At 42.9% G+C, this 27,974-nt stretch overlaps 1 protein-coding gene across 5 annotated transcripts in view; it reads left to right on the forward strand.

Moving 5' to 3' along the window:
- The window catches only part of myo1g (myosin IG), an 81,413-nt gene that overhangs the window by 47,547 nt on the left and 5,892 nt on the right, over positions 1 to 27,974 (forward strand). For 4 of the 5 annotated variants that reach the window (XM_047383712.1, XM_047383711.1, XM_047383713.1 and 1 more), the window contains 8 exons: positions 192 to 324; positions 2,476 to 2,642; positions 3,025 to 3,232; positions 3,647 to 3,870; positions 4,879 to 5,023; positions 7,645 to 7,749; positions 8,131 to 8,244; positions 11,540 to 11,697. In XM_047383712.1, the coding sequence (XP_047239668.1) occupies positions 192 to 324; positions 2,476 to 2,642; positions 3,025 to 3,232; positions 3,647 to 3,870; positions 4,879 to 5,023; positions 7,645 to 7,749; positions 8,131 to 8,244; positions 11,540 to 11,697 (1,254 nt within the window). Of the gene's footprint in view, positions 1 to 191; positions 325 to 2,475; positions 2,643 to 3,024; positions 3,233 to 3,646; positions 3,871 to 4,878; positions 5,024 to 7,644; positions 7,750 to 8,130; positions 8,245 to 11,539; positions 11,698 to 16,641; positions 16,742 to 27,974 lie in introns of all 5 variants that reach the window. The other variant, XR_007040988.1, reaches the window with a different exon arrangement.

The following is a 27,974-nucleotide window of genomic DNA, read 5'->3' on the forward strand; positions in this document are numbered from 1 at the left end:
AAAAAGTTTGGGAACCACTGCATTAGAGGGTTTAAACGAGGGTAAAAAAAAAGCCTCTTTGGATCATAAAGGTTGCAGAACCCTGGACTGGACAGTTCAGTAACTGGGTTAGGTGCATGAATTACTTTCTTCTTCCCTCTCTCATCGTTTAGCCCAGTTTTTGGTGGTTTTACTGTTTTTTTCTCTTCCAGTTCCAATCCAGTCCTGAAGGAAATGTGGCCAGATGGTCAGCTGAGCATCACAGAGGTCACCAAGAGACCGCAGACTGCAGCAACCCTATTCAAGAACTCCATAGTGGCTTTGGTTGATAAATTAGCCTGCAAGGTCAGTGGTCTGTTTTTTTAATTAACTGGGTAACATAAGGCTGTTTGCATGTTTTATTTAAACATTGTTTCAGATCTAATTCATGCATGTGTAAAGCAAAGGGTTTGCCCTTTGCAGGAGGAGGACAGGTTCTCTTATCCTAGTGTTTTCTATAAATGTAAGCTTGAAAAAATCTTAGGCAATTACCTGTTTATTATTCAAAGTAAATGTCTGACAGTCAGTAATAATTTAAATTGGAATGAACAGAAAAACAGCTTGAAATAAATTTCATTTACAGCAACATCAAATTAATCTGCAAAAAATAACAAAACCTGGAACCTTCAAGGAATCTTATTTAATTTGCTGCTCTTGTGAAAAATGAATCTGTCGTAAAAATCCCAGTTTCCATTTCTGTTCGGTTCTATGGATCAGGACATAATAAAACGGATCTGGTCCAAAATTATTTAAATCTAATCAGAAGTGATTCCATTTATGATGAAACCAAAATAAGACGGCTGGTACGAGGTGTTTGTACTGATCTACTGGGTTTGGGTTTCTACACACACGTTTCTGTCCATTATGGTCAAACATCTCTATTTTGGTCTCATCTGTCCAGAGGACATTGTCCCAGAAGTCTTCTCCTTCATTCAGATGCAGCTTTGCAATCTTAAGTTCTGCAGCCATCTTGTTTCTAGAGAGAAGAGGCTTTCTCCTTCAATCCTTCCTAACAGCCAGACAGGTTCAGTGTTTGTCTAACTGTCCTGTCATGACCTTTAACCTGCTAACTGAGGCCTGTAGAGTCTGAGATGGAGCTCTTGGGTTTGTGGTCATTTTTCTTAACTTCACGCTGAATCTGCTGGGACGTTCACTCCTGGGAAGACTGGCAGCTGTCTGAGATGTTTTTCTCTTGGGAAGAATCTTCGTCTCTGTAGGATGGTGGACTTTAGATAGTTTGGAGATGACCTTTGAACCCTTTCCAGGTTGATAGGAAGCAACAGTTGCTTCTCTGAGGCCATTGCTGTTCTCTTTCTGTCTTGGTATTGTCAACACACACCTGTATGGTCCAGAGCAGCAAAATGCCTGAACTCCTTATTTTATAGAGGTGATCAAACTGCTGATGATCTGTTAATTAATCAGTTTAATCAGCAGCACCTGGTTGCTACTTGATCTTCCCTATTAATGTATCTAATCCCATAGTTAATTAATACATTGTGCTAGAGTCACCGTTGGGGAGGTTGGGTGAGACTTTATTATTCTGTTGAATGGAGAACAATAGAAATTGTGAGAAAGTTGGAACTCCAATTTAATTTTGAAGTGCTTTTGGCCAGTTACTCATTTTTGTTTCCAGAAACAGTTGCTGGAAACGTGAAAATATTAACAAACAGTAGTTCTGCAGCCATCCAACAACATGTATCCATAACACTTTCTGGTGTCAGAGAGGATACCATCATCATGCCTCACTGGGGGGAGAAGGGAGCGTGTTGGACCTAAAATGGCTGAACTCATCTGATGGACTGGACTCTGTCATTTCCTCTTATTTTAAGCGGACCTGCTGTTGGCTGTTGTAGCATCTCGTCTTGATGTTTTTGAAATAAAAAAAAGAAAGGAAACTCTTCTGGAAACCCTTATTTTTATTTGGGTCAGGTTGGAAGAACACGTGACTCTTTGCTGGGGTGCTCAGGCATCTGGGTTAAGGTTGACAGAACCTTCAGGGTCAGAAACGATCTCTGTGCAGATGTTGATTGGCAGAAAATCATTTTTCTCTCACCTTTCAGGGGTTTCCTCCACATCGCTTGATTTGGTTTTTTTTATTGTCTTCTGAGTGTTTTTGCTGTTTGATGTGCTGCTAATTAAGCTACAGAGCTGCGTGTGAGATGAGGCTCAGCTGTAGCATCTGATGCAGGTCAGTGCACTCAGCACTCAGTTCGGTGTATTTATGAACAAACAGCAGGGCTGAATGCAGAGTAAAGGGTTACAGTTAGTGCAGTATTACTGCTTGTCTACATATAAACGTCTGCAGAAGCCAGTGGAGAGGATCTGATTCTAATATGTCCCTGCGTGAGATCAGATGTGACCTAAGGATGCAGTTATTCTCGACCCTGCAGCCAAACAACACTGACATGAGGTCAGCTGAGGAGTCACTAACAGTTTGCCTTGTGTCTTGTTTTTAAGGAGCCGTACTATGTGCGATGCATAAAACCCAACGAGATGAAGTCTCCGGTGTTGTTTGACGATGCCCGCTGTCAGCACCAGGTGGCCTACCTCGGTCTGCTGGAGAACGTGATGGTTCGCAGGGCTGGCTTCGCCTACAGGCAGCAGTATGCTCGCTTCCTGCAGCGGTGAGGCAATGTGTTCGGTGTGCAGCGCTGCACGTGTTCAGTCTGTCTGCTCCTCCTCTGAACTCCTCCTGAACATTGAAACCACAAATATCCAAACATTTGAGCCATTTAACGTGTTTGAAAATGCTAATTAGCCAATCATCTGTCTGTGTGATGAGAAGCTCTGTCTGAGTAAAAGTCATGTTTACCTGTCACCAAATCAGGATCCAAGTTCAGTCACACAGTTATAAACTATTTTCATTTTAAGCCAGTCTCACAAAGAAAAACTAGTTCATTTTTTATGTATAAATTGTTCATTAAATGATCAAAAATTATTTCAAAATAACCTCTAAATGTTAATGGATGGGTTGTATCCTTGATGTTGGTTGCCGTCTCCGTTCAGGTATAAAATGACCTGCGAGTACACCTGGCCGAACCACCTGATGACCTCGGACCGGGATGCCGTGGAGGCCATCATCACGCAGCACGGTTTCCAGGGCGACGTGGCGTACGGTCACACGAAGCTGTTTGTTAGAACACCGCGGACTCTCTTCACCCTGGAGCAGGAGAGAGCCACCCTCATCCCCATCCTGGTGCTCTTCCTGCAGAAGGTGAGCCCTGAGACCATCAGCATCCTCTTTAGATTCATTATGAGCTGGAGATGCTTTAGAATGAATAATGTCAGTGTTAATTAGGTGATGCAGACCTAATTTCCTCAGATTATGGTTTACTGGGGGTTTCAGAGCAGATTCCAGTTTCTTCTTAGTCTCATGAATTTGTGCTTGCAGGGGTTAAGTTTGACTCATCTGCTCCTTTGAATCCTAATTTCCTGTAACAATAATTGGAAAATGAATAAGATCAAGATCAGTTACATTAAAATCCTTCCCTCCTCTCTTCCCTGACCTACTTTGAAGACAGCAGATGAGTCTGGATCTCAAGCTACAGTTAAAGTTTCTGTTTGGCTCAGTGAGACTCAGAGGAAACCGTTTTCTCTCGTTCTGTGAAATTCTTTCCTCACCTACCAGGTTTGGCGAGGCGCTCTCGCCCGTCTGAGATGCAGGCGGATGCGAGCCATCTACACCATCATGGGCTGCTACAAGCGCCACAAAGTGAAGGCCCACTTCTGGGAGGTGGGGCGGAGATTTGCGGGCGTGCGCACGATGCCGGACTACGGGAAGAGCGTGGAGTGGCCCGCACCACCTGCAGCTCTGGCCCAGTTTCACAGCATCACAACCATGCTACATCGCAGGTGAGAGCCTACAACTGGGATCAAATATCAGAAACCCAATTACACCACTTTTCACGTGCAGTAAATAGCGATGTATTTAATTTATAGGAGTTCACCACACAATCCAAAGCATGTGAAGATATGACAGCTTGGCCTTTTAATTACTTAACACATGTTCTTCTGGTCTGCTGCAGATCATCAGGAACCCAAAGTTTCACTCTGCTGACCAGCCGTTCTTGTTTTGATTTTGGGGGGAAGTGCTTTAGATTCTGGTTTAATTAATTCATTAATAAATTTTATGTTGATGCACAAAAAACACGCTGGTGAGCGCCCTCTTCTGGATGAGAGGGGTTACTGCCTGTAACTAGAAGATTCTTTGCACCAGTGCTTTACTTGTACATCATAACAGTTTGGTACAAATACATATACTGTTACACCCAGAGGTAACGAAGGGAAATTACAACACACTGAAGGTAAAGGTTATATTCATTCCAGTTAACACAGAAAACAGCAACTCGCTATTTTAGCATAGTTTAGCGTAGCTCTGTATAAATCTAGCGCCTGTGTTCCTGTTGGTGGACTCGCTGGTTTGTTTTTGGTTCTTTAAGCTTCGTTCAAAGATTATAATATCATGTAGACTTAAAGAGGGTCTCTGAGGACAGGCATGATGAAATGTTCTATAAAGGAACAAAAAAAGCTGCTGAGCCTCTGGTGGCAATGCTGATGCTGCCGTCTTGGCATGGAGTGGAGAAAGGAGCAGAATGAGGCCAAAAATTGTGACTTGAACAACAGTTTCTGTGCAACAGCTGCCTTAACCATGTTGCTGGACATTGATGGTAGTCAGTATTCAATACCTGTTATCGTTTGGTTTGTGTTTCCTTCTTTTTCCCAAGCAGTGTGGTCAACATGTAAAGAGCATTTGTTCATTTTGTTTTATATTCGAACTGTAAATTACACAGTGAAAGCAGGCTAACATGTTGGGTTTGTGTTTTGATGTAAAACTCATCTTGGTCTGATCGTTCTTGTCAGGTGGTGGGCGAGGCAGATTGTGAAGAACATTCCTCCGTCTGAAATGTTGGAGGTCCGAGCCAAGGTGGCAGCACTGACCTCACTGAGCGGAGAGAGGAAGCACTGGGGGGTCGGCCGAGCCTGGGAGAGAGACTACCTTTCAAATGTGAGAAACGCACCCGGGCAAACCCAACAACATGAATCCAAAGATCCTCTGTTCCCTGCAATATCTGCCACTGTGTTCCTCCTCCTGAGAATCTTCTGCAGCCTCGAACACGTTTCCTTCCAGAGTTATCCTGTAGTTAGCTCCTTCATCTGACCCAGATTCTTTGTTCCTGCTGAAGAAAGACGTCCCCATAGCATGATGCTGCCACCACCATGTTTTGTGGACAAATTCTGTTGAAATCATGGTTTTACAAGTCTGGCAGTAATCAGGCCTGGATGACGATGTCATCTTCCTATGTTGAATCATTTTATATTTATTCAGCTTCACTTGGTCAGATATGAAGGTTTGTTTTTAACATTGACAAAATTCTGTGAGGAAATCCTTTCACTCTCAATGTGATGTTTTCTTATCTATCCATTTTATTGAGTCAGAAATAGATTTGAATCCACTAACAGGAGAAAACCTCGTTGCTCCTCATCACTTTGTTCTCAAGGTTCCCTGTTGTTTTCTTTTAGCTTGAACTTTGGTTGTTTAGTGTAAAATCGGGGAAAATCCACTGAGTTTTTCCCGCTGCAGGCAGAATTTTCCACTAGATTCAGTCTCAGTAAACAAGACTTGAATGACCAGCGGTATATCTGTTGTTTTAGATGTAAACAGCGCATGTGACTCACCTCAGGCTACGAGGCATGACTAAGGCAGGATGGTACTCGCAGCTCCCCTCTAATGGATCCACTGTGGCCTCATTTAGCGGCTAATCTGATGTTGTTCGGTGGCTTTAAAGATGCCTTCAGGCAGCTCCTGCGTGACCAACCCGAGTTTCTCCTCTCTTCACTTTGTCAGGCGGCCCGTGACTCGGCGGCCTCCTTTAGGGCTTCGGGCTCATGTGACTGCATTTACTCCACAATGACCCACAAGTCTGTGTGTGAAGAGCTACTCTGGTCCTGAATCATGACGGAAGAAAAATGTTTCTAACCAGAACTCGAGTTAAAGGTTCGTCTTTTCTGGTGAAACTCGACTATAGGATCAGAACAACATCAGACCAGATCATTTATCTTCAACTGGGAACTCGGTTACTGAGCAGTAGCTGATTACAGTTTCAGGCCCAATTGAGGCGATGCTGGAGTCGGCTTTCAGAGATCCACTGGAAAACCACCGTCCGGAGAGTTGACTTGAAAGACCTTCGAAACAAAACTAAAATATTCATGGAAAAGAGTTTTGCTTTGATGCTGAAGTTTGTTTTCAGGTCTCCAACCAAGGAGATGTTAATACAAATGTTGGAGGAAGACCATAGTCACTGCTAAACTTTTAACTTCCTGTGATAATTATGACCATCTCAGCCAGATATTAGACACTAGGTCCAGTCAGCTGTTCTGCTATGTTGGTCCATCAGCAGAACTTTCAATAGAATAATTCTGTGTCATGTTTACAGATCACTTATATTTACTGCTTTTATTATTATGATTTTATCTCATATGTTTTTATTCTGCTGTACGGTACTTTGGTTGCCATAAGGTATGTAGTCATGCAGTCTGAAAAAGTTTGAAATTTGATTTAAATATTTAGAGATCTGGAAACAGAAAAATAGTTAAAGTAGAGGCAGTTATGTATATTTATAGGCTTCACATCTTTTCTCATTATTGTGATTTCTGTCCATCTGTCCGTCCATCCTTAGGTTTTAAAAATAAAACATGTAAAAACCGACAACTATAGAAATATCTGCTTTTGATAAGATGATATATAATAATATCTATAAATGAACATGAAAGTAATTACCATTAATCCGTGCAGACAAATCCGCTCCTTGCACTTTCTTTCCAGTGTTTATAGGTTCTGACCAGAATGACAAAGTGGACCGGAACCAGTAGAAACAGACTATAGATCTTTTAGCTCCTCTACCCCTTCCTGATCATACTTAAGACCCGTTTGACCTGTTTGGATGAATAATCATGGACATTTCTGCCAAACTAACCGCCCATCTTTTGACTTTTTGAAATGAAGATCCTAACAGGTGTAGAACAAGACTATAAGGAGAAGATCCAACCTTTCATTATTTCTGTCTTTATTACTGATGGGACATAAGTATCAAATAAAATGGTGTTGATGAAGAGACGGTGTGAATATTTTGGATGCAGTTTTATTGCGACTGGGTCACATGAGCATGTCTCTCTACCAGAGCTTCAAGCTACTCTGGCAGACAAGCTGTTGCGATAGAGCACATCTTTACCCTCAATACTGAACGTTCGTGTTTCTGATCACTTTCTCCACTGAGAGAATCCAGTTTTATATTGAACCGAGGACGCCTGCATGCATGCATGTTAAAATGCAAAAGGACCTGAGACGCTCCAACAGCATGCCTAACATCAGCACGTCTGAACGTAAAATGTGAGGTTTGAGCTTCGCTGCTCCTCTCTAAGTCCTCGTCTTGTGACATCGACCCCAGTCTCTAAGCTTTGATCTGCTGCTTATGGATTTAATGCCATAAAAGCCTCTAGAGGCTGGGAAAGGTCACCCAGTCTGGACTAATGACAACATGCATTCCTGCAGCACATCCACATCTGCGCTGCAGCTACGGTGGCTTCAACTGAGTTCCCTTTGTTAATGCAGGTGTTTTATTCCTGCAGGTGCGAGACAGCCCTCAGACCAGCTCTGCGTTCATCAGAGTCTCCAAAGAGCTCAACAACAAAGACGGCTACAGTCAGGTTGTCTTCTCGGGCTTCTGTAGGAAGGTACGGGTCATGTGAGACTGTGATAGTGAAAAGTTTCATTTCCACAGGGAGCTTCTTCCTGTTGTTATTTCCTGATGTCTGTGGATGTTCTCCTTTCCCTGACTGTTTCTGAAAGCGATTGAAGCTGTAAATTCAGTCTTCAAGTTTTATTCCATGAATCATTATTATCTGTTGGTGGGAACTTTGGGCTACAGTTTTATTATCTTACAGTGTTTAAAAGAATTAAAAGCCTCATAATATTTAAACATGTGACAGGCTTGATAAGAGAAATAAAAAAAAAACACTGAATGCTAATTAATTATGATGAAAAACACCCACAAGCAGCATAATGAGCTCCTCACTGAAGGCAGAAATGGTCTAATTATTTCTTTTCTCTCCCAGGTGAACAGGTTCAATAAAAGCACCGACCGAGCCCTGCTCGTCACGGACAAGTACGTCTACAAACTGGAGCCGAAGAAGCAGTACAAGGTTCTGAAAAGACTTCCTTTGGACTCAGTAAGATGATGACACGCACACATGAGCAGACTCCTGTGAATTTATAAACTCTTATACCAGTTATATTATAATAAAATTTCCTTAAAAATCTGTTACAGCGCCATTCAGAAATATTCAGATTGGTTAAACTTTTCACATTTACTTGTTACAACCACAAACGTTACTATTTCACGTTATGGATCAACACAAAGTATTGCATCAGTGTTGAGTGGAAAGTAAATGAGTGAAAGATGTGGTTCTGTTGGACTGAATCCCTTTGGTTCCAATTCTTAATTATTCTCTACTCTGTGCTGGTCTATAGTATTTAATCCCCTCCAGATACATGGTGGTTTGTTGTTGGAACGCGACAAAAGTGGAGAAGTTCAGGGGTTTGAATACTTTTCATGGCACCTTTATGATCCGTTTTTCTTCCCGTCTTTAGTTGGTATCCCGCCTCGCTTCAAGCTTTAATTGTTTTGCTTTCAAAGGTTTTTGTCCTCTGAGTGTGAGCAAAAATAAGAACCTCACTGGACCGCAGCTCCAGACCCACATCCTAACATGAACCAATGTGTTTTTTTTTTTTTTAATTCAACTCAAGGTAATTTGACCAGTTGGGGGTCCAACCAGATGGTTTCCTAAGCAGCAGCAGCTTTCACCCAGACACACATGCATTATATTGGGCCAGATTGTAACAGATTCTTTATAAATGTGACAGGAGGAGATGGATGGCAGAAATGTGCTTCATTTGTTTCATCGTTCGATATTTCTTGGCAGGATAAGAAGCAGCAGCTTTCTAAAACGTGTTCTCATCCCTCACCTTGTCACCCTTTATTATTTTATGAGCAGTCTAACTGTTAGAAAGTGGTGAGCGTTTCTTCAGGAGCCAGATAGAGTCGTACTCACAACTGCTTAGTTCTATTAACAAGGTATACATGTAGTGGTGAGACAGACTGAACCTGTCTTTGGTTTAACTTGTGCCTTATCAATCAAATTGAGGTGATATGTGTTTATTATGAACTATTTGCCACTACATATAATTACTTCATTAAATCTAATTGTCTTCCAAGTTGACTCTAAAGGCTGAGACGGATTCAGAGAAACCTCTGTGAGGGTTTGCATCAGTAAGTCACGTTGCTACTAATTCCTCTTTCAGTAAAAACTCAACGCCTACATCAGACATAATGAGTCAGCACAGCTGTTTGTCCTGCTCTGTGTTTCAAGACCTCACAATATGCTAGAGGGCTAAAAACCGTCATTATGCCACAGCAGAAAGGCTAAAGATAGCTGCTGCTATTCAGCTCAGACTGAAGAGGTCTGAGCAGGAAACTATCCAGGTCAGAAACGCTGAAAGTAGCTCCGAGTTCAGCATTTCAGACATTTTAGCCTCAGTCAGATAAATTAACCTGAAGTCAACAGCAGAACGAATCTTCAGGCAACCTGTGATCTGTTTTTACTAGTGGAAATAATTTCTTCAAGCCCTTAAAAGAGAGTAACCCTAAACTTTTCACTTCCAGGACCAAATCCTACGGCCATAAAACGAGCCCAAACCATCACTCCTCCATCACCATGCTTATATGCAGTGATTGATGCATAGCTCATAAATAACCAGAAATGTGTTCTGTGACTAATTACGTGTGAAATGTCTCTGGACAGAGTTGAGATCTGAAATGTAATTTATTGCTCTTTCTGTCTTATAAACCTCACAGAGCTGATAACTAAGAGCGGGAAACATGTCTGTGCTTCAGATTTTGGGGAAATGGTTGAACAAAGCTAAATGAGCTGAGCGGCGTTCCTCCACTGAGGGAACAGGTTGGCCTTGACGTTGCTGGGACATCCAACTCATTGTGTTCCTGTCTGGATTAACCTGAGTGAACTGAGGGCTGTAATCCACTCTGTCTCCCATTCTCTAACAACTGTGACGCACCTCACTGTCTCTCCAACGTTCTGTATCAGAATCTCACATTTCTTTTCCTCCGTCATCCTTACTTCAGTAAATCGTCACGTTGCTGTAACTGGGCCACCGAGTCTTTCCCTTCACTGCTCCTCCACATGGAGCCGCCGGCTGAATTTACTCCCAGTGCTCTCCATCTGAGCACAAATCATCCATGATTTTTGATCCAGGATACACGGTGCTCTTAAATTCATAGGTATTAGATGCTGACGTGATAATCAGTTTCTGATGAAATCTGTGTCAAAGGGTCATAGTTCAGCCAGCCTATAGATAGATCAGATAAAACATTCAGATCTAATCCTGAACAAAATCCAGAACTACAGCGTTTTATGAAATATCAGGTCAGATGTTCTCCTTTTCTATATTGGCCCTTTATGACCGCAGCTTTTCAATTGTTGCAACGTAAAATTGAATGATCAGTTCTCTATGGTTTCTGAGGTATGGAAAACAAGGATGTAATTCCAGAATTCATCGGAAGTGGCATTGATCAGTGGAAGAGGAAAGTTTCTGATGTATTTTGGTCACTGCAGCCCCATGAACTTGTTGTTCCCTGTTCAGGAGGGGCTCAGTCAGCCGTTGTGAAGAGGCTTCCTGAAACACAGAAGTCCTCCAGTTTAAAACTTAATCGAAGTGAATCGGTAGAACAGCTCTTCTGTACGTTTTACCAGCAAAGACTTAACTGGACCCGTCAGGGTAGACGTGACGACCACTTAACGTCACAGAGTCACTTCAAAAACAGAGAGAAGAAGCAAGCTTGCGTGAACTAGTCACATCTGCAACATCTTTAACGTTCAACAAATCAGAAGAACTGAGATGTGAGTTTATATTTCTGTAGATAATTAAATCATTTTAGGATAATAAATTTGGCTAAAATGGAAAAAGAGGATCTTAGTAGAAAAATAAACTGGGTTTCTCTGGGCACCAGTCTTCTCATATAACAATTTCCCAGGCTGGATCATGCAGAGAGAAAGATCTTTGCTCATTAGACCTGAGGACTGTGAGGGGCATAGGAGGAGGATGATTCTGTGTTTCTGTGGTCAAATGTTCTGGATCGTTGTTCATCTAGAAGATCTAGTCATGACCCGTTTTTAGTTGTCTGGCAGAGGCTCCCAGTCAATGGAAGAAAATCAGGCCCACAGCATCACAGATCCACTGTACCCAGCAGTAGTCATGATGGAAGATGAACTTGGGTCCTACTCCAGTGTTAATGGTCTTCTAGTTGGTTTAAGTTCAGTAATTATTGCTCTGACTGTAGATATAAATGCATGTATGGTCCACTAAAAGTTGATTCTTATCCACACATCCACTGCTCCTTCTTTGCTGGAATCCATCCCTAAACTGCCTCGTGTTTTCCTCTTTCCACAGCTTACAGGACTGAGTCTGACCAGTGGGGATGACCAGATGGTGGCGCTCCACACGTCCTCCCAGGATGACGTCCTACTGTGTCTACAGCAAGGCGAGCTGTGCCCCAACCAGGACCGAGTGGGAGAGCTGGTTGGAGCTCTGGTGGACCACTTTACACGGTCAGTTGCAGCTCGTTTGTTTCTAGTGTGAACTTAATGGGACTTCTCTGCATCCTGTTTGCTCTGAGCTCTTCCAACCACAACGCTCATTAGCATTAAAATGAACCTGAAAATGCTCCTCACAGTTCAGCATTTGTCTTTATTGTGAGTGTGACAGAAACACAGAAGGTTTTCAGCTTTCTGCAACTTTCACCTCAGTTTTCCCAAATCAAATCTGATGCTCTGTAGGTGATTTATTGTTTCTTTAGGATACTGAAATAACTTTTACAAACCCATTCTGCAGTTTACCCGCTTCGCTTGTTTCTGCTTCTAGAGAATAAAAACTTGCTAACATTAAATTAAACAGCAACGGCAAACAAACGTTCCTGAAGCTTTCTCATAATTTTCTCTCATATTTGTCTCAAGCAGCTGGTTTTTTACAGCTGTGTCAAGTAAAGCTCGTATCGCCAACCTAATTCAGGCCAGTTTATTCCCATCCAGCCAGGCGATGCAAGCCCAGTGGAAGAGAGCTGATCACTCTGCAGCCAAACAGAACCCTTGGAGGTCTAAAAACAAAGAATGGATCCATTTTAGCTCATGCTCAGATACAAAGGTTGTTGCACAATGTTGGATTTACTTTGCTAGACTTGATCAGTGTGTTTGTCTGCAGCTACAATTGGTGCAGAAATCACGCTCAGAGTTTGTGCAAAACTTTGCCAAAAATGGAGCAAGTTGGATTGCTTTGTGAATGTATCCCTTAGAGTGGTGGCCTTCGTGCAGCAGGTCATTATGCTCTGTGGCTTTCTCATTGTCAGGGCAGAATGAGGTTTGTTTGGTAGCATCTGTCTAAAACAGTTACTCTGTTAATAAACAGGTCCAGTTTTCTGGGTCTTGATATCTTTCTTTTGGTTCAAGCTTTCAGTTTGACCCCCATTTGGATCTGCGTAGCACTGTAAACCGTCGTTTTAGACGGGGTGTAGTTTAGAGCTAGTTGCTCACAGTTAGATTAACTAGTCTACTTGTCAGAAAACATTTAGCAGAGAGAAATCGATTGATGCAATCAGCAGTGAGATTAGTTAGAATAAAACCCTGCTCATGTGGGACCACACAGGTTTTTCTGCATCTGTCAAATTTGCTAATTCCTTGCAGAAGATTTGTTGCATGCAGGTATGCATCACTTCTCTGTGCTGATGCAGTTCTCCCAGATGAGGAATTACGCATTTAAGAATGGATGATCACATATGGATCGAGGAGCAACCTGATACAAACCTGCTGCAGATCATGGGATATTTGCACCATTACCTAGTTAGGGCTTTTTACTTTGTGAATGAGACACTGAGGCATGAATAAACTGCACGGAAACAAAGTCTATCCACACAACAACGTTACGTAAATCATATTTATCACCTCCATGTGTGACTCCTGCTCAGAATAACTGCAGAGTAACAAACCAGCTCCTCTGACATTTATCACATTTGTCACCAAGGCTGATGAATCCGAGGCACTCGTCTCAGCTGGACTTGAACAGTGTGGGTTTTCACACCGAGCAGACTGTTTTGGTTGGGCGTGTTGGTGTGGTGTTGTAAGTGCTGCCCGCTGAGGCAGCGTCCGGCCTGCAGTCTCCTGAAGCATTAATCCTCCAAATCCTGCCAGCTCCACAACAAGTGACGCACCAAGAAAACACAAAACAACACATGTTGGGTGGGAACTTGGTTTTTTCTTTACCAAAAATAATTCATCAGCGGCAAAATGCGGCTGCTTATTTTATTAGTTGAAAGAGATGATTTATATTCTAAAGCAAAGTTTAGTCAAACATGTAAACTGTCTCCTCGGCATCATATCTGATGTTTAAAATCCATTTTTTCCTCAGTGGCTGCAGGTGAAATGCGGATCGGTAAGACGCGCGTCGATGCATCATTTAAGTCCCTGTTTGGGTTCCCACCTCTATGAATCTATGGCTCCATGTCCAGATAGCTGAGCAGAGGCCCCAGATTTGGCTTTTGTAGGTTTTAGGGGGGGTCGGGTCCTGCTGCAGCAAGCTGCTCTCAGAGGGGTGTCGACCTTCTGGGATTTGGGGAGAGGATGACAATGAAATGTGCTTCCTTCTGTCAGGAAAAGAGATGTTTGACTTGTCATCAGGTAGAAGCTCGGTGAGCAGAATAACTTTATCTCCATTCTTTTACCAAACGAAAGTTGCAAAACTCACTTTTAAACAAAAACTTCCATTTAAAACACGTTTTTCCATCCATACTGGATATTAAACACTTAATTCCGCAATTGTAAAAGTACAAAACACCATATGGCTGTTTACACCAGAAAGGATAAAAAAGACCAAACAGGAAGCAGACTTTATTAAATAAAAATAAACACAGAACTATGCAAATATTACATTGTGCAAACAGTACTAAAATACTGGAGTTTTTAAGCAGACTTAATTGTTCAGACTCCTAAAAAAAGAAACAGACTATTCATTTATCCTTTGCAGTGGTCTGGATCAATAGTAGTTCAGGTTCTCTGAAGTTTTCTTTGGACTTCAGCTTCTTCCCACTACATGAAGAACCAACTTTTACTTTGCAACCTAAACCACCTGTTAGTACGCAGCTGGACTGCTCACAGTTTGGAAAAGTTTCTCCTGCTGTTCTCCACGATCCAGAAATGTTTTCCTTCCATCCTGCCACAGTCACACCCGCCCCTGTAGACCCACAGTCATACCCGCCCCTGTAGACCCAGAGTCATACCCGCCCCTGTAGACCCACAGTCAGTCACCCGCCCCTGTAGACCCACAGTCACACCCGCCCCTGTAGACCCACAGTCACACCCGCCCCTGTAGACCCACAGTCACACCCGCCCCTGTAGACCCACAGTCAGTCACCCGCCCCTGTAGACCCACAGTCAGTCATACCCGCCCCTGTAGACCCACAGTCAGTCACCCGCCCCTGTAGACCCACAGTCACACCCGCCCCTGTAGACCCACAGTCACACCCGCCCCTGTAGACCCACAGTCACACCCGCCCCTGTAGACCCACAGTCAGTCACCCGCCCCTGTAGACCCACAGTCATACCCGCCCCTGTAGACCCACAGTCACACCCGCCCCTGTAGACCCACAGTCAGTCACCCGCCCCTGTAGACCCACAGTCAGTCATACCCGCCCCTGTAGACCCACAGTCATACCCGCCCCTGTAGACCCACAGTCAGTCATACCCGCCCCTGTAGACCCACAGTCATACCCGCCCCTGTAGACCCACAGTCAGTCATACCCGCCCCTGTAGACCCACAGTCATACCCGCCCCTGTAGACCCACAGTCACACCCGCCCCTGTAGACCCACAGTCACACCCGCCCCTGTAGACCCACAGTCAGTCACCCGCCCCTGTAGACCCACAGTCATACCCGCCCCTGTAGACCCACAGTCACACCCGCCCCTGTAGACCCACAGTCAGTCACCCGCCCCTGTAGACCCACAGTCAGTCATACCCGCCCCTGTAGACCCACAGTCATACCCGCCCCTGTAGACCCACAGTCAGTCATACCCGCCCCTGTAGACCCACAGTCATACCCGCCCCTGTAGACCCACAGTCATACCCGCCCCTGTAGACCCACAGTCATACCCGCCCCTGTAGACCCAGAGTCATACCCGCCCCTGTCGACCATGACCTGGCTCAAATCTGTCAGGGCTGCGTCAGGATGCAGAAACATGTCAGAAGGTTCCACCAGACCAGCACCACAGGGGGTCCATCGTTCTCCTGTTTCTTGATGACCAAGAAGCACCAGTACACCTGGGCCTGTTGTCATGGATACGCTGCTTCCACACTCCACCTGGGACCTCGTCAGGCTACCATCATTAGAAACTACCATAATCTCCCAACACAAGTAGAGCCACGCAACAAATGAAACGACAGTGAAATGATGCATGCTATAAATGTTTGCCCAGTTGTACGGTAGCCAACGGGTGCAAACACGCAGGAAATGGTGAAAATGCACCGCAAACTCATTGATGCCAAATCCAAACCACAGAAAAATGCAATGCAACAGAAAAATGCTGCAAAAGAAATGCTGCAATCACAGAAAATGGATGGAAGCACAAGGAAATGCTACAAATACAAAAACGGCAAGTTAAGAAAATCTGTAAACTCTCTCCACAAAACGCGTTTGCACCCGTCGGCCACCGTACTGTTAGGCTGGACTGTGACTGCCACACCTGAGAGAGAAGATGGGAGGCTAAATTCCCCAAGATCATGGAGAGAAACGGGAATATTTGAGGATGGAAAACAAGACTGAGCAATGTGTGGGCAAAGGGCTAGCTTGAGCTAATTGTTAGTATTGTAAAAATTTAAAATGGCATTTCCGTTGTGTGTTTGGAGATCATCATGCGTGTCATCATGCAGATCTGTAGTGATTTTAGTGCAGATTGTATCCAGTGTGAAGACACCCTAACAGTACTGATGCTGCCTAGCATTACCATCACTGATGATGATACAGTATGTCCCACAAATCTGACTTTAATGTTCACATTTGCTTACCCTAGTTATGAATTTCTCTTCCCTGAAATGAAAGGCGAAGCCCACCGGGAGTTTACTGGGATATACTGGGCTTTCTGCTCAATTCTCCCTGGGTTTACTGTTTTATGGATTCCCTAATTTGACTCCTGAGGATGTTTAAATCTCTAATGTTAGAAAACAAAACTGTTTTCCCTCCTCAGCTATTTTCCTGATGTTTAAAAATACATAAACCAGGTCAAAAACTGCAGGCTGGTAAAACGTTTATTTAAATGGTGGGAAATGATTAATGATTTATTAAAATATATCTATGTATGTTACTGGAAACCCAGCCTCCTTGGTCTGTTCTGTTCCCATCATAATAACTAGACATGGATTTAACTAAAGAGTTTCTGCAGAGCGTCGGGTTTAAAACAGTGGACTGATTGTGACTCCTGGCGCTTCATCCTCGTCTCTTCATTTCTGACAGCTGCGACTGAATCTTTGAGGCCGTCTCACTTCACAGAGCGTGCGCCGACACACTGAGCTGTACAAAACTGGGTCAGTGAAGGCAGCATTAGCAACAAGAGGTAAAATGTGACTTCAAAGCTGCTGCGTTTTGACAAGCTGTCTGGTGCGTTGTCACTTTACATTTGTTTGTTGTTTCCCCTGCGGCGTATGTTCCTCCTCTTCCTACTGTGTTCTGATCCGACTCATCCAGTCATCCCTGCTCTCCCCTCCTGAATGTGCCCGTTTGACTGTCGTTATGTCTGCTGGGAGAGCAAGATGGGTGTGGGAAGGGGGTGGACCATCTGCTGGGACAGCAGGTGGGTCTGTGAGGGGGACTGAAAGCAGGATTTAGGGCTTGATCGGCTCTGTCCTGAAAGGTTGAGGAGCTTTCTTTATTCAACGACCAATTTGGGAACTCAGTTAATTAAATGATTACATTAAATGCACTCTAGGCTGAGCCACAACATTTGGCTGTATAAAATGGTCACAGTTTTAAAGACAAAGTAAATATAAAAGTTTTTTAGCTGATGATGAAGCTTGAGAACAATTAATGTTTAATTTCTTAGTCTTTTTTTAGTATTTATTTTATTTTTCAAAATATTTACAACATTTGAACTTTGTCCAACAAGCTGGCATTGAACATCTTATACCTGACCTAAAACTAATACCATATTTAGTAAAACATATACAATGAAGCCCACTAAACATGGATCACAAGCTAATTACTAAATATCCACAACTCAACAAGGACTCATTTCATGACTAGAAAGAACTCATTAACCATTGGTTAGTAATTGGTCAGTTTCTCATTGGTTTCTATCTAAATGACCTAATGTTGTGGCCTTTATTGCATATTCCTGGAGAAACTGGTTGCTGCAGCCTTTTTGCAGTTTGGCGTCTTTCGTTTTTCTATTTTCAGTCATGATTTTAGGTTTGTTCTTCCTTTCACTGCTTTGCAAAACCAGTAAAATATCTTGACTGTGAATGGTTTGCTGTAACTTATGCATTCAATATTCCCATCAACTATTCTGGGATTTTGGTGAGAAAACGAGTCTCTGCTGCAGCTCAGTCATACTTCACAGCAGAAACAACATTCAGTGTTTAGGTGGCTCACAGAAAGTTGGACTTTCTCTGAAGAAATCTGTATTTTGAGCCCTTTTGATAGTTTTTATACAATCACATTTTAACTTGGATGATATCAAAGAGTCTGGATTCTGAATCTGTTAATTAATCAATAGCTTTTTTCAGCTGGTCAGTTTGTTCTCCACATAAACAGTTTATACATCAAAACATAGGGTCTCTAAGGTGTCTCTACACACACACACACACACACACACACACACACACCCCTGAATTTCACCCATAACCCACCTGTAGTCTCATTAAATTATATTTCCTCAACTTTGTGATTGAGATCAACGTGTTAAGGAATCAATGGGCCTTAAATCTATTCTAATGGTTCCTGGTGTTTCAGGATTTAACATAACTTCCTTGTTGTTTATTAGGCCTGTTTTGTATTAGTTGTAACTATTCATGACAAAAAATATGTATGTCTGCAAATCACTGGAAGCAACCGGGTCTAGAACCGGTGCTCTGAGGAGCTCCTCCTACAGAAACTCTCATCATTCAGACTGCATCAAGGCAACTTTTAAACATTCTGCTTTGTTCAAGCAGAGATGTCAGAAATCCTGTGGTTCTGGTTATCTTGAAAGGCAGCTGCCGGGTCCAAAAACACCAGAAAGAGACATTATTTACAAGCAGCAACAGTTTGTCTTTAATTCTTACTCCCATCCTAATTTCACATCCACTCTTCTTCCTCCCCAACGAGTCTCCTCACTTCCTCTCCAGCATGTTCAGCAGTTTAATTTATAAATATGGAAAGACCTGGATCTATGCTGCATTAATATCAGTCTTCTGGGTCACCCCTCCCCTTTCCAAAGCAGGAGGAGCAAAAAGTGATTTCATTAAACCCGAAGCAGATGAGAGGACTCGTGATGTGGCTGTAATGTCCAAAGAGAAGCACCCACACACAGACCTGTTATGATGTCGAGGACTTGTTGACCTTGACGGTTTGATGGACAGAACGAGGAGTGGGAAAAATATCTCTTCTCATTTCTACTTTCATTTTATAGGTCATGAAAAGCGTCATCCTGATACTGAAAATAGCCCCCTCTGCCGTTTCTTTCCCTCAGCGTCTGTCCTCGATGTTTTCGTCTCACTGTCGGCCTTTCCATCTGCAGCAGAGTCAGTTCCTCAGCCTGCTCACTCCAGCTCATCCTTTTTGTTATTTCAAAGTGTTTTACAGGAACTGCTTTCTGTAATTTTCATCAAACTCAAGTAAATATATGTAGTGTATGTTTAATCCCCTTTTGGTTTAATGTGACACGATTATTTAAGGTCCTAATTAAAATGCTGGTGATGTCTGGGTCGCATTTGATCACAAAGCCTTTATTTGGAGCTACATTCTTCTCAGCTGATGTTTGGGCCAACTGACAAGCATGGTGGTGGCAACATCATGCTGTGGAGCTATTTCAGTGGCAGTGTTACTGGTGCACCACACAAAGTGGATGAAATGATGTAGGAGGAGAACTACCTCCAACGTTTTGAAACTTGGACACAGTTGGGTCTTTAAACTGGACAATGATCCCAGACATGAATCCAAACTGGTTTGGGACTGGATAAAGCTTGTGGAATGGTTTTACCAGAGCTCTGGCCTCGACCCTGTTTTAAATTTCTTCACTATGTTTTAAAGGTTGTCTGTGTCACTGAACCAACCATAGAGAGTGATCCAGTTACCAGCCAGAATGATGCCAGAAGCTGGTGGATGGCGACAAAACGTGCGTAGAGATGCTCAGAGACATTTACCCAAACGTTAGTGGGGGTTACGGATATTTTTGAACCTGTACGTTTAGGTTTATGTGGATCAGGGAACATCAACAATAAGTTCAAGCCTGAGAACGCAGTTCTTACTTTTTAAAAACCATTGAAGTCATATGCTGTTGAACCATTTCCACCCTGCAGTCTTTAACTTCACCCTAATAATCTGGTTTTAATGTCTTCTAGGACCTTTAGCAGCAATACAGAAATATATTGATCTATGACAGACCCGTATACAGTCAGACAGAAAAGGGAATCATCCCCTTTATTTAGGACTTTGTTTCCTAAATGATGTTCCCATTTATCCATGACTTCCAGCTCGTCTCGGCTGATTTCAGCTGCTTGTCATCTGCAGAATGAGAGATTGACTGTACTTCAGTCAATAATTCAGTGTCGGTTGTGACCAAATGTTTCTTAAAGGATATTGGACTCGGTTTTCACCAATAATTGGTGACGTTTAGGTCTGTTCGATCTCATATCAGAGTCTTATTATAAGGTCTTTATGTTGTGTTTGGTCATTTTTTGCTCTTTGTTGGATTTTCTTGTACTTTTATCCTGGTGGTGACGTGGTCTCTGCTTGCCTTGTGTATTGTTGTAAATCCCCAGCGTTTTCCCTAGTTTTGTAGTCTTATTCCCTTTGTCACTCTGTTCCCAATATTTGCCTCCCTGCTGCCTCTTTGTCCTCCTTTAAGGCCTTTTAAGAACCACGCATCCTACAGTCTTGTGGTTGCACTGAAACATAAACTTGTTGTCAGTACATCGTTTTTCAAGAGGGTTATAAACAAATTGAATCTAATGCCCCTTTTCCACCTAGGTGTTATGGCTCCGCTCCACTCGGCCACGCTCTACTCGGCACAGAACCTGTTGGGTTTCCATGGACCCACTGACAGCTGGCGCTGTGGCTCCAGCTCAGTGGGTTTTCGGATATGTTTTTCCAAAAGGTAGTGCAGGGAGATATTAAAACTCAGGAGCGACTACAATAATATTTAGGATGACAATGGCCGGAGTGGGTCAAACCCAAATATAATTTAACTGTTTACAAATCATAAACCAGCCTGAAGGCTGAAAGAAAAGGACACGTCAGCTTTCTGAATTACACGCAGGTAGGGGGCGCTGTTTAACCTTCAACCTGTATTTAAGCCCAACCTTCAGTATTCATCACCTGGGCTTAAATGAAACAGTCGGAGTTCTGAACATCTGAATATCCTCTGAAATGTGACACCAACAGTTAGTTTCTACCAAATATTTGTTTTGCAATATTCAGAAGGTAAAATGTTACAATCCACATAACCAAAGCTGTTCTTATCAACCAGTTGATTAAGACTTTCCATTTAAGCATCACCAAAAGCTGCTAGTTGTACTTAGACAAATTAGTTAGTAAAACCAAACATTTAATCTCCGCTAAGCTTCTGCTGCATCAGAACCATGGATGTTGAGGTGGTTTAGATGAGAGGCTCAGCTTCTGCTCTGACTCACTAATTAACTCCTCAACACGTCTGGAGATTAATCAGAGCTGAAGGAACCGTTCACATGTACCACACAGAGATTCAAGCTGTGTTTCAAACTGTTGGCTGCATGGAAACTCATATTTTCTGCTGCTGTTGAGTCATTTTTCTCAGAACGTTTCTCTGAGGAGACCCAGGAAGCAGCTGGTCATGATGATGGTAACCAGAACGGAGCGAGATGTCAACCGACGGGTGGTCTGCTCCCCACCTGCCTGACCACCTCACGGTCGAAGGCTCAGTCGGATGTTGCCCTCCACTCCCAACCGCGTTGGGGCTGAATATGCAGTCGTTGCCCTGGAGATTGTTTCCAGGAAGCCAGACACAACACGTAGGATGCAGAGGGAAGATGGAGGCTCGTCTCAACAGCAGGACAGACTGAATCCGAGCATGAGGTGGAAGGATCTTTGTTGCTTGTTTCTACAGATTTTAAATCTGTGCCATGGAAAATATCTGGAAATTTAGCTTATTTTCAGTCGACTTATTTTAAAGATTAGAAAATAGAAAAAATATTCAGAAATTGGAGGGTTTGAGCCTGAGGACAAAATTCACCATAAAAATCAACAAATATTAATTTTTCTTTCAAGCATTGACCCAATTTTTTTTTTTTTTTTTTACAAATTAATAAAACTTCAGAAGAACCTTGTTTGCTGGAGTCCTGCAGTGAAAATGTTGCACAAAGCCTTAGTTTTAGAGAATGAACCAATTCTTGTAAAACTGCTATGAGAGAAGGGGGACCGACGACTGTAAATGTGAATGAAACAAGACATTTAAAGGGGACATATCATACAAATTCACTATTTTAGCTTTTAAATACATTTTGTTGTGTTCTTCATCAACCTCCTCCCAGTATCAAGAAGGATTTGCTGAAAGACCTTATTTGATTAAGGGATAAGTTCCTTCTGTCTATGGAAACGACGGAAGCAGCAAAGCAGGAAGCTGCAAATAACGCTAAAATGACAAACTTTATTTTAGACATGAATTTATTGTGCTGAACTGACTTCCTGGCCATTGTTCTGATAGTAGCATCGGGTCTTCTGCTGATGTTAGCGCTGTGTGCTGCTTTTAGCTCCTGGAGGACAGAACCAGACTGCAGGTTGTAATATTATTACATCAACGGGTTAGCATTGTTTTCAGCGTTTTTGCCTTGTTTCTGCGGCACTAGATAATTGTTATCAAACTACAAAAATGGCTGAACGGGTTAAAGTGCAGCGTTCTTTGACCTCTAGGGGGCAGGGTGTGAAGCGCCTCAGCAGCATTTAAAGAGACGGCACCAAAACGAGTTGCTCTCAGACGCTCCTCAGAACAGGTAGAAGAGGAGCCTGAGGAGCTACAAGAACAAGGAGGTCAGACCAAAGCATTGAGGTTCAACCTTATATAGACCACAACTGGATGATTTAAGGTGAAAAGGAAGGATTTAAATGCATATGTCCCCTTTAAGATATTTTTCCAGAGTTTTACTAACTTAAATCAAGGACGTGATTATAGAGTAGACATTAAACTGAACACATTTAGCCCAGTTAAACTGTAAACTTCAGCCTCTCTGTGAATTTTCTAGAATCCTACCTTACTTTGAGATTCCAGAAAGGAAGCCAACATTTCCAAATCCAGCGTGATTCCCAGAGGACAGAGATGAAAGAGCAGAAAAATAGAACGGAGTACCTTTACTATGTTCAGCCTTCCTGTTGCTGAAGTTGGTTCTGGGTGCATCGCTCCTTCACCAGTTGAAATGTTCTGAACTGACACCTGGGCTGGGCAGTCAGATTGTTTTTATACCTAAAAAAGTTGCGAACGTACAAAATAGCAAAGGAGTAAAATGACCAGATGTCGCCAAAGTGTCTCTGCAGCAGCCAGAGTGGAACGCCAACATGTCCTTGTTGAAACATTTCTGACGACTTTCTGAGACTTTAGGACAGAGTCCATCTGTCCTAACAGCTGAAGCTTGGTCCAAACTGGGTCATCATCAGGACAATGATCCCACACACAGCAGCTAATCTATGACAGAAAGGCTGGAAAAGAAAAGAATCAAGGTGTTGCGATAGCTCAGTCAAAGTCCAGACTTAAATCTGATTGGAGTGCTATGGTGAGATCTTCAATTTATTGAGGGTTCTGCTCAGCTCTCTGAAGGTAGCTGTTTCAAGGCTTCATCTTTGTTTAAATGTTATTCAACACTTGAGGTTAGCTTTAAATAATTTTATTAGCATGTGAAGATCAGATCGGCTGTATTATGTTCTGGAACTGAAAGATGGTGCACTTACTTTTTCATTGCTGTATTTTGGGTTTAGTGGACCTTTAACTAAAACGTAACTGAAACCTGAAAACCTCCAACTTTTCTTGCTAAAGTTTAGATAAAAGCTGCAACCTGCTGGTCAGGTTGGCTCAGCAGAAAGACTGCAGCTTGAATAAAACTCACCAGTGAGTGGGCTCTTTAAATAAGCAGACACATTGTAAAGAATATACTTTTATTTTCTTTACTTCAGATATACACAGCTCAAAAAAAATAAAGGGACCACTTAAACAACACAATATAACTCCAAGTAAATCAAACTTCTGTGAAATCAAACTGTCCTCTTAGGAAGCAACACTGATTGACAATTAATTTCACATCTTGTTGTTCAAATGAAAAAGACAACAGGAGGAAATCTTTGGTGATTAGCAAGACACTCAATAAAGGAGTGGTTCTGCAGGTGGGGACCAGAGACCACTTCTCTGTACCGATGCTTTCTGGCTGATGTCTTGGTTTCTTTTGAATGTTGGTGGTGCTTTCACACTCGTGGTACCATGAGACGGACTCTACAACCCACACAAGTGGCTCAGATAGTGCAGCTCATCCAGGATGGCACATCAATGCCAGCTGTGGCAAGAAGGTTTGCTGTGTCTGTCAGCGTAGTGTCCAGAGCCTGGAGGCGCTACCAGGAGACAGGCCTGTACACCAGGAGACGTGGAGGAGGCCGTAGGAGGGCAACAACCCAGCAGCAGGACCGCTACCTCCGTCTTTGTGAAAAAATGACCTCCAACAGGCCACAAATGTGCATGTGTCTGCACAAACGGTTAGAAACTGACTCCATGAGGATGGTATGAGGGCCCGACGTCCACAAATGGGGGTTGTCCTCACAGCCCAACACCGTGCAGGACGCTTGGCATTAGCCAGAGAACACCAGGATTGGTAAATTCACCACTGGTGCCCTGTGGTCTTCACAGATGAAAGCAGGTTCACAATGAGCACATGTGACAGACGTGACAGAGTCTGGAGACACCGTGGAGAGAGATCTGCTGCCTGCAACATCCTTCATCATGACCAGTTTGGCAGTGGGTCAGTAATGGTGTGAGGTGGCATTTCTTTCTCCATGAGCTCACCAGAGGTAGCCTGACTGCCATTAGGTACCGAGATGAGATCCTCAGACCCCTTGTGAGACCATATGCTGGTGCGGTTGGTCCTGGGTTCCTCCTAATGCAGGACAATGCTAGACCTCATGTGGCTGGAGTGTGTCAGTAGTTCCTGCAAGATGAAGACATTGAAGCTATGGACTGGCCCGCCCGTTCCCCAGACCTGAATCTGATTGAGCACATCTGGGACATCATGTCTCGCTCCATCCACCAACGTCACGTTGCACCACAGACTGTCCAGGAGTTGGTGGATGCTTTAGTCCAGGTCTGGGAGGAGATCCCTCAGGAGTCTCATCAGGAGCATCTCCAGGTGTTGTAGGGAGGTCATAGAGACACATGGAGGTCACACACAATACTGAGCCTCATTTTAACTTGTTTTAAGGACATTACATCAAAGTTGGATCAGCCTGTAGTGTGTTTTTATACTTTAATTTTGTGTGTGACTCCAAATCCAGGCCTCCATTGGTTAATAATTTGATTTCTATTGATGATTTTTGTGGGATTTTGTTGTCAGAACATTTAACTTTGTACAGAACAAAGTATTTAATGAGAATATTTCATTCATTCAGATCTAGGATGTGTTATTCGAGGGAACACCCTTTATTGTTTTTGAGCAGTGTATTAACCATAATGACCAGCTAAAACCGACAAACAGCTGCACATAAAACCTTTAGCAAAGTTTCTCGGTTCCAGTTCTCAGCAGCTCCTCTAGTAAAGCTAAAAGGCTTTTAATCCTGGGTTTCCATCTTTCATAGCATTTGTTTTCTCCTGTTATGTTATGGGTCAAATTTATACTTTTTAAAGTTTAATTGATAATCCAAAATAGGTTGAAGTATTTTTTAGTATGAAACTTATTTTGCTTGTCAAACGTAAACAACATTAAAAGAAAAGCTTTTCACATATTTCCACTTACCGCCTGCATGTTAATTTTAAATATTTAGTTCAGGTCAGTTTGACCTGGCAGTCAAAGTGCAGGTTAAAGAGATCAGTAGTGGGCTTGGTGACCTGTGCTGCATGTCTTCTCCCCATTTCCTGTCTGCCTCCTTTTCAAACTAAAGGCCACTAGAGCCGCAACACTGATCTTTAAAAAGAAAACAATCTCAGAAGTGTCCAATAAGACTTGGTAGAGATATCTTTACCCAGTAACACACACACACACACACTCTCTACTCTCTTGACCTCCTTGTGGAAGTACAACAATGCAGGTGTTGTGACATTCGATGGAAACCTTCTCTGTTCCCATGAACAAACTCCTTCCACATAGAGTGGACCCACAATAACATACAAAGGTTCTCTGCAGCTGCAGGATGAAATGGTCCTTCACCATTTCATCCTGCAGCTGCATGCAGACTCAGAGCCTTGCAAAACAAGGGGGCAGAAGTAAACAGCTGACAGTCCTCAAGGCTCTGGAAATCATCTTGGATCTTAGCAATGGGATGAAAGACGATGCATCTAAAGATGAACATCTTGAGGTCATTTCGCAGTCTGATGATTATGCGAAATAGCATAACTATAATTCTTATCCCTCCAAGCTTAAATACCCAAGTTAAAAAGTGGTTAAAATGGTCTGCAGGAAATAAAGACAGAGCCATGGCTGCTGTACTGACAAACACATCAGCTTGAAGCAGGTCATGTTTAACTCAACACATCTAAATTAGCTGGACGATTCATTTTGGGGTAGGAGCAGAAGAAGCTGGATAAAATGCACTTTATGACCTGGGATCTTTAAATCTATGGATGAATATCAGTCTGTAGAGTCTGCAGATGCAGGGTTATATTTTGGTGCCTGGGAACGATAACTAGGCCCTTGAGTCACAGTGGATAAGAGGCTAGAGGCATGCATTTAGGCCTCTAAATCAGCAAAATGTGGCATAGAACATGGATGTTCAAACACCAGCGATGCCTTAAACATGCTGGTTTACTCTGGGAAGAAGCAGACTACAAGGGTTGCGATGGAGATTTAATTTGAGCCGAGATTTGATGTTAATTTCTCAACGTCACTCCACCAACGAAGAAGAAATTAAAATAAAAAGAATCTGTCATGCAGAAGCTTGTATTTTAGATGCAGGCCTTTCCAGTCTGCATAAAAAAAATTAAATGCATTTATTATGGAAATTGATTTACCTCTAATCATTGAACCTTGATCTGTGTGGGAAAACAAAAGCCATTGTTCTAAATATTGATTTAATTAGTAATGGAGCTAAAATATAAAATGTGCTATGGTTTATTTTCTGATATGTTTGGATAATTAAACAGGAAGCGGGTCAAACTGACACATGAACATTATTGCTGATATTAAACCAAATTAACCCAGCTCTTAATCTACATATATGTGAACAGTTTTGATATTTGATATCTGATTGTGATTTTCACCAAAGTTGGACCATAAGATACTCCAAACATACTGAATTACTGTAAGCTTTATGAAGGAGAAGGGACGGTTTGATGCTTCCTCCAGGAGCTGCTGCTGTGCCCCAGTTCTGTCTGCAGCTTCGTCTCCATGAATCATCTGACTGGTTGTCAGAGAGGAGCCCGTGAGGCATGTTGAAACACTGATTCCTGCTGCATTCACAGGAACACACACTCTGGAATCAAGTCAGGAACAAGTTGTTGAAAATAAGAAGAACGTGAAACCTGACGGAGACTGAACCTGATGCTTCAGAACGAGGAGTCCTCAAGATTTTACAAGGAACCAAAGTCAGAGCTGCGGACCCGAAGAGAAACACGACCATTTTCAGATAAACTCATTGAGGTGCCAGACTGCCTTCCTCTTCTGCCCTCTTTACTCTGATGCCCATCAATAAAACCATTGGACCCAATGACCTTCAGAAGTCCCTTAATCAGTATCAGAGTCTAGCTGTATGTGATTTAGTCTGAGTCTAACTGCAGCTGCTCTGTTTTTGGCCTCAGAGGTCCTCTGGAGACCATTAGAGAACAACCATGGAGACCAAGGAACACAGCAGACGGGTCAGGGAGATTCAGTTTAAAGCAGGTTGTTAGGTTCTACAACATCCCAAGTTACGAAGATCTCCCAGAGCGCTGTTCAACCCATCATCTGAACACGGAGAGAGGATGGACCACCTGTAGACCTACCAAGACATGGACGTTCACCTAAACTGGACAGGCTGGGCAAGGAGAGCATTAAACAGAGAAGCAGCCGGGAGGGCTGTGGTAACTCTGGAGGAGCTGCAGTGATCCACAGCTCAGGTGGAAGAATCTGTCCACAGGATGACGACTAGTCGTCTCGTCCATAAATCTGGCCTTTTATAGAAGTGTGGCAAGAGGATACATTAATGAAGGAAAGATGTTTTGTTGCAGAGTTGGACTCAAGCACAGTAAAACAGTAGCCTCATGCCGGGTTTGAGGAAAATTGATTGAAAACATGAGGAACAGGCAAGTAAGGAGCTGAGTAACATTAGACCTGAACATTACTCCAACGAATACGGCAGCACAGGAACACCGGCATGGAAGAGAACACAAGGATGTGACCTGTAGGCAATAAAACTTACTGGCTTATAACAACTGGGAGGTGATTGGGTGACAACAC

The sequence above is a fragment of the Girardinichthys multiradiatus genome, chromosome 13 (assembly GCF_021462225.1).
Source record: "Girardinichthys multiradiatus isolate DD_20200921_A chromosome 13, DD_fGirMul_XY1, whole genome shotgun sequence".
Classification (NCBI taxonomy): Eukaryota; Metazoa; Chordata; class Actinopteri; order Cyprinodontiformes; family Goodeidae; genus Girardinichthys; species Girardinichthys multiradiatus.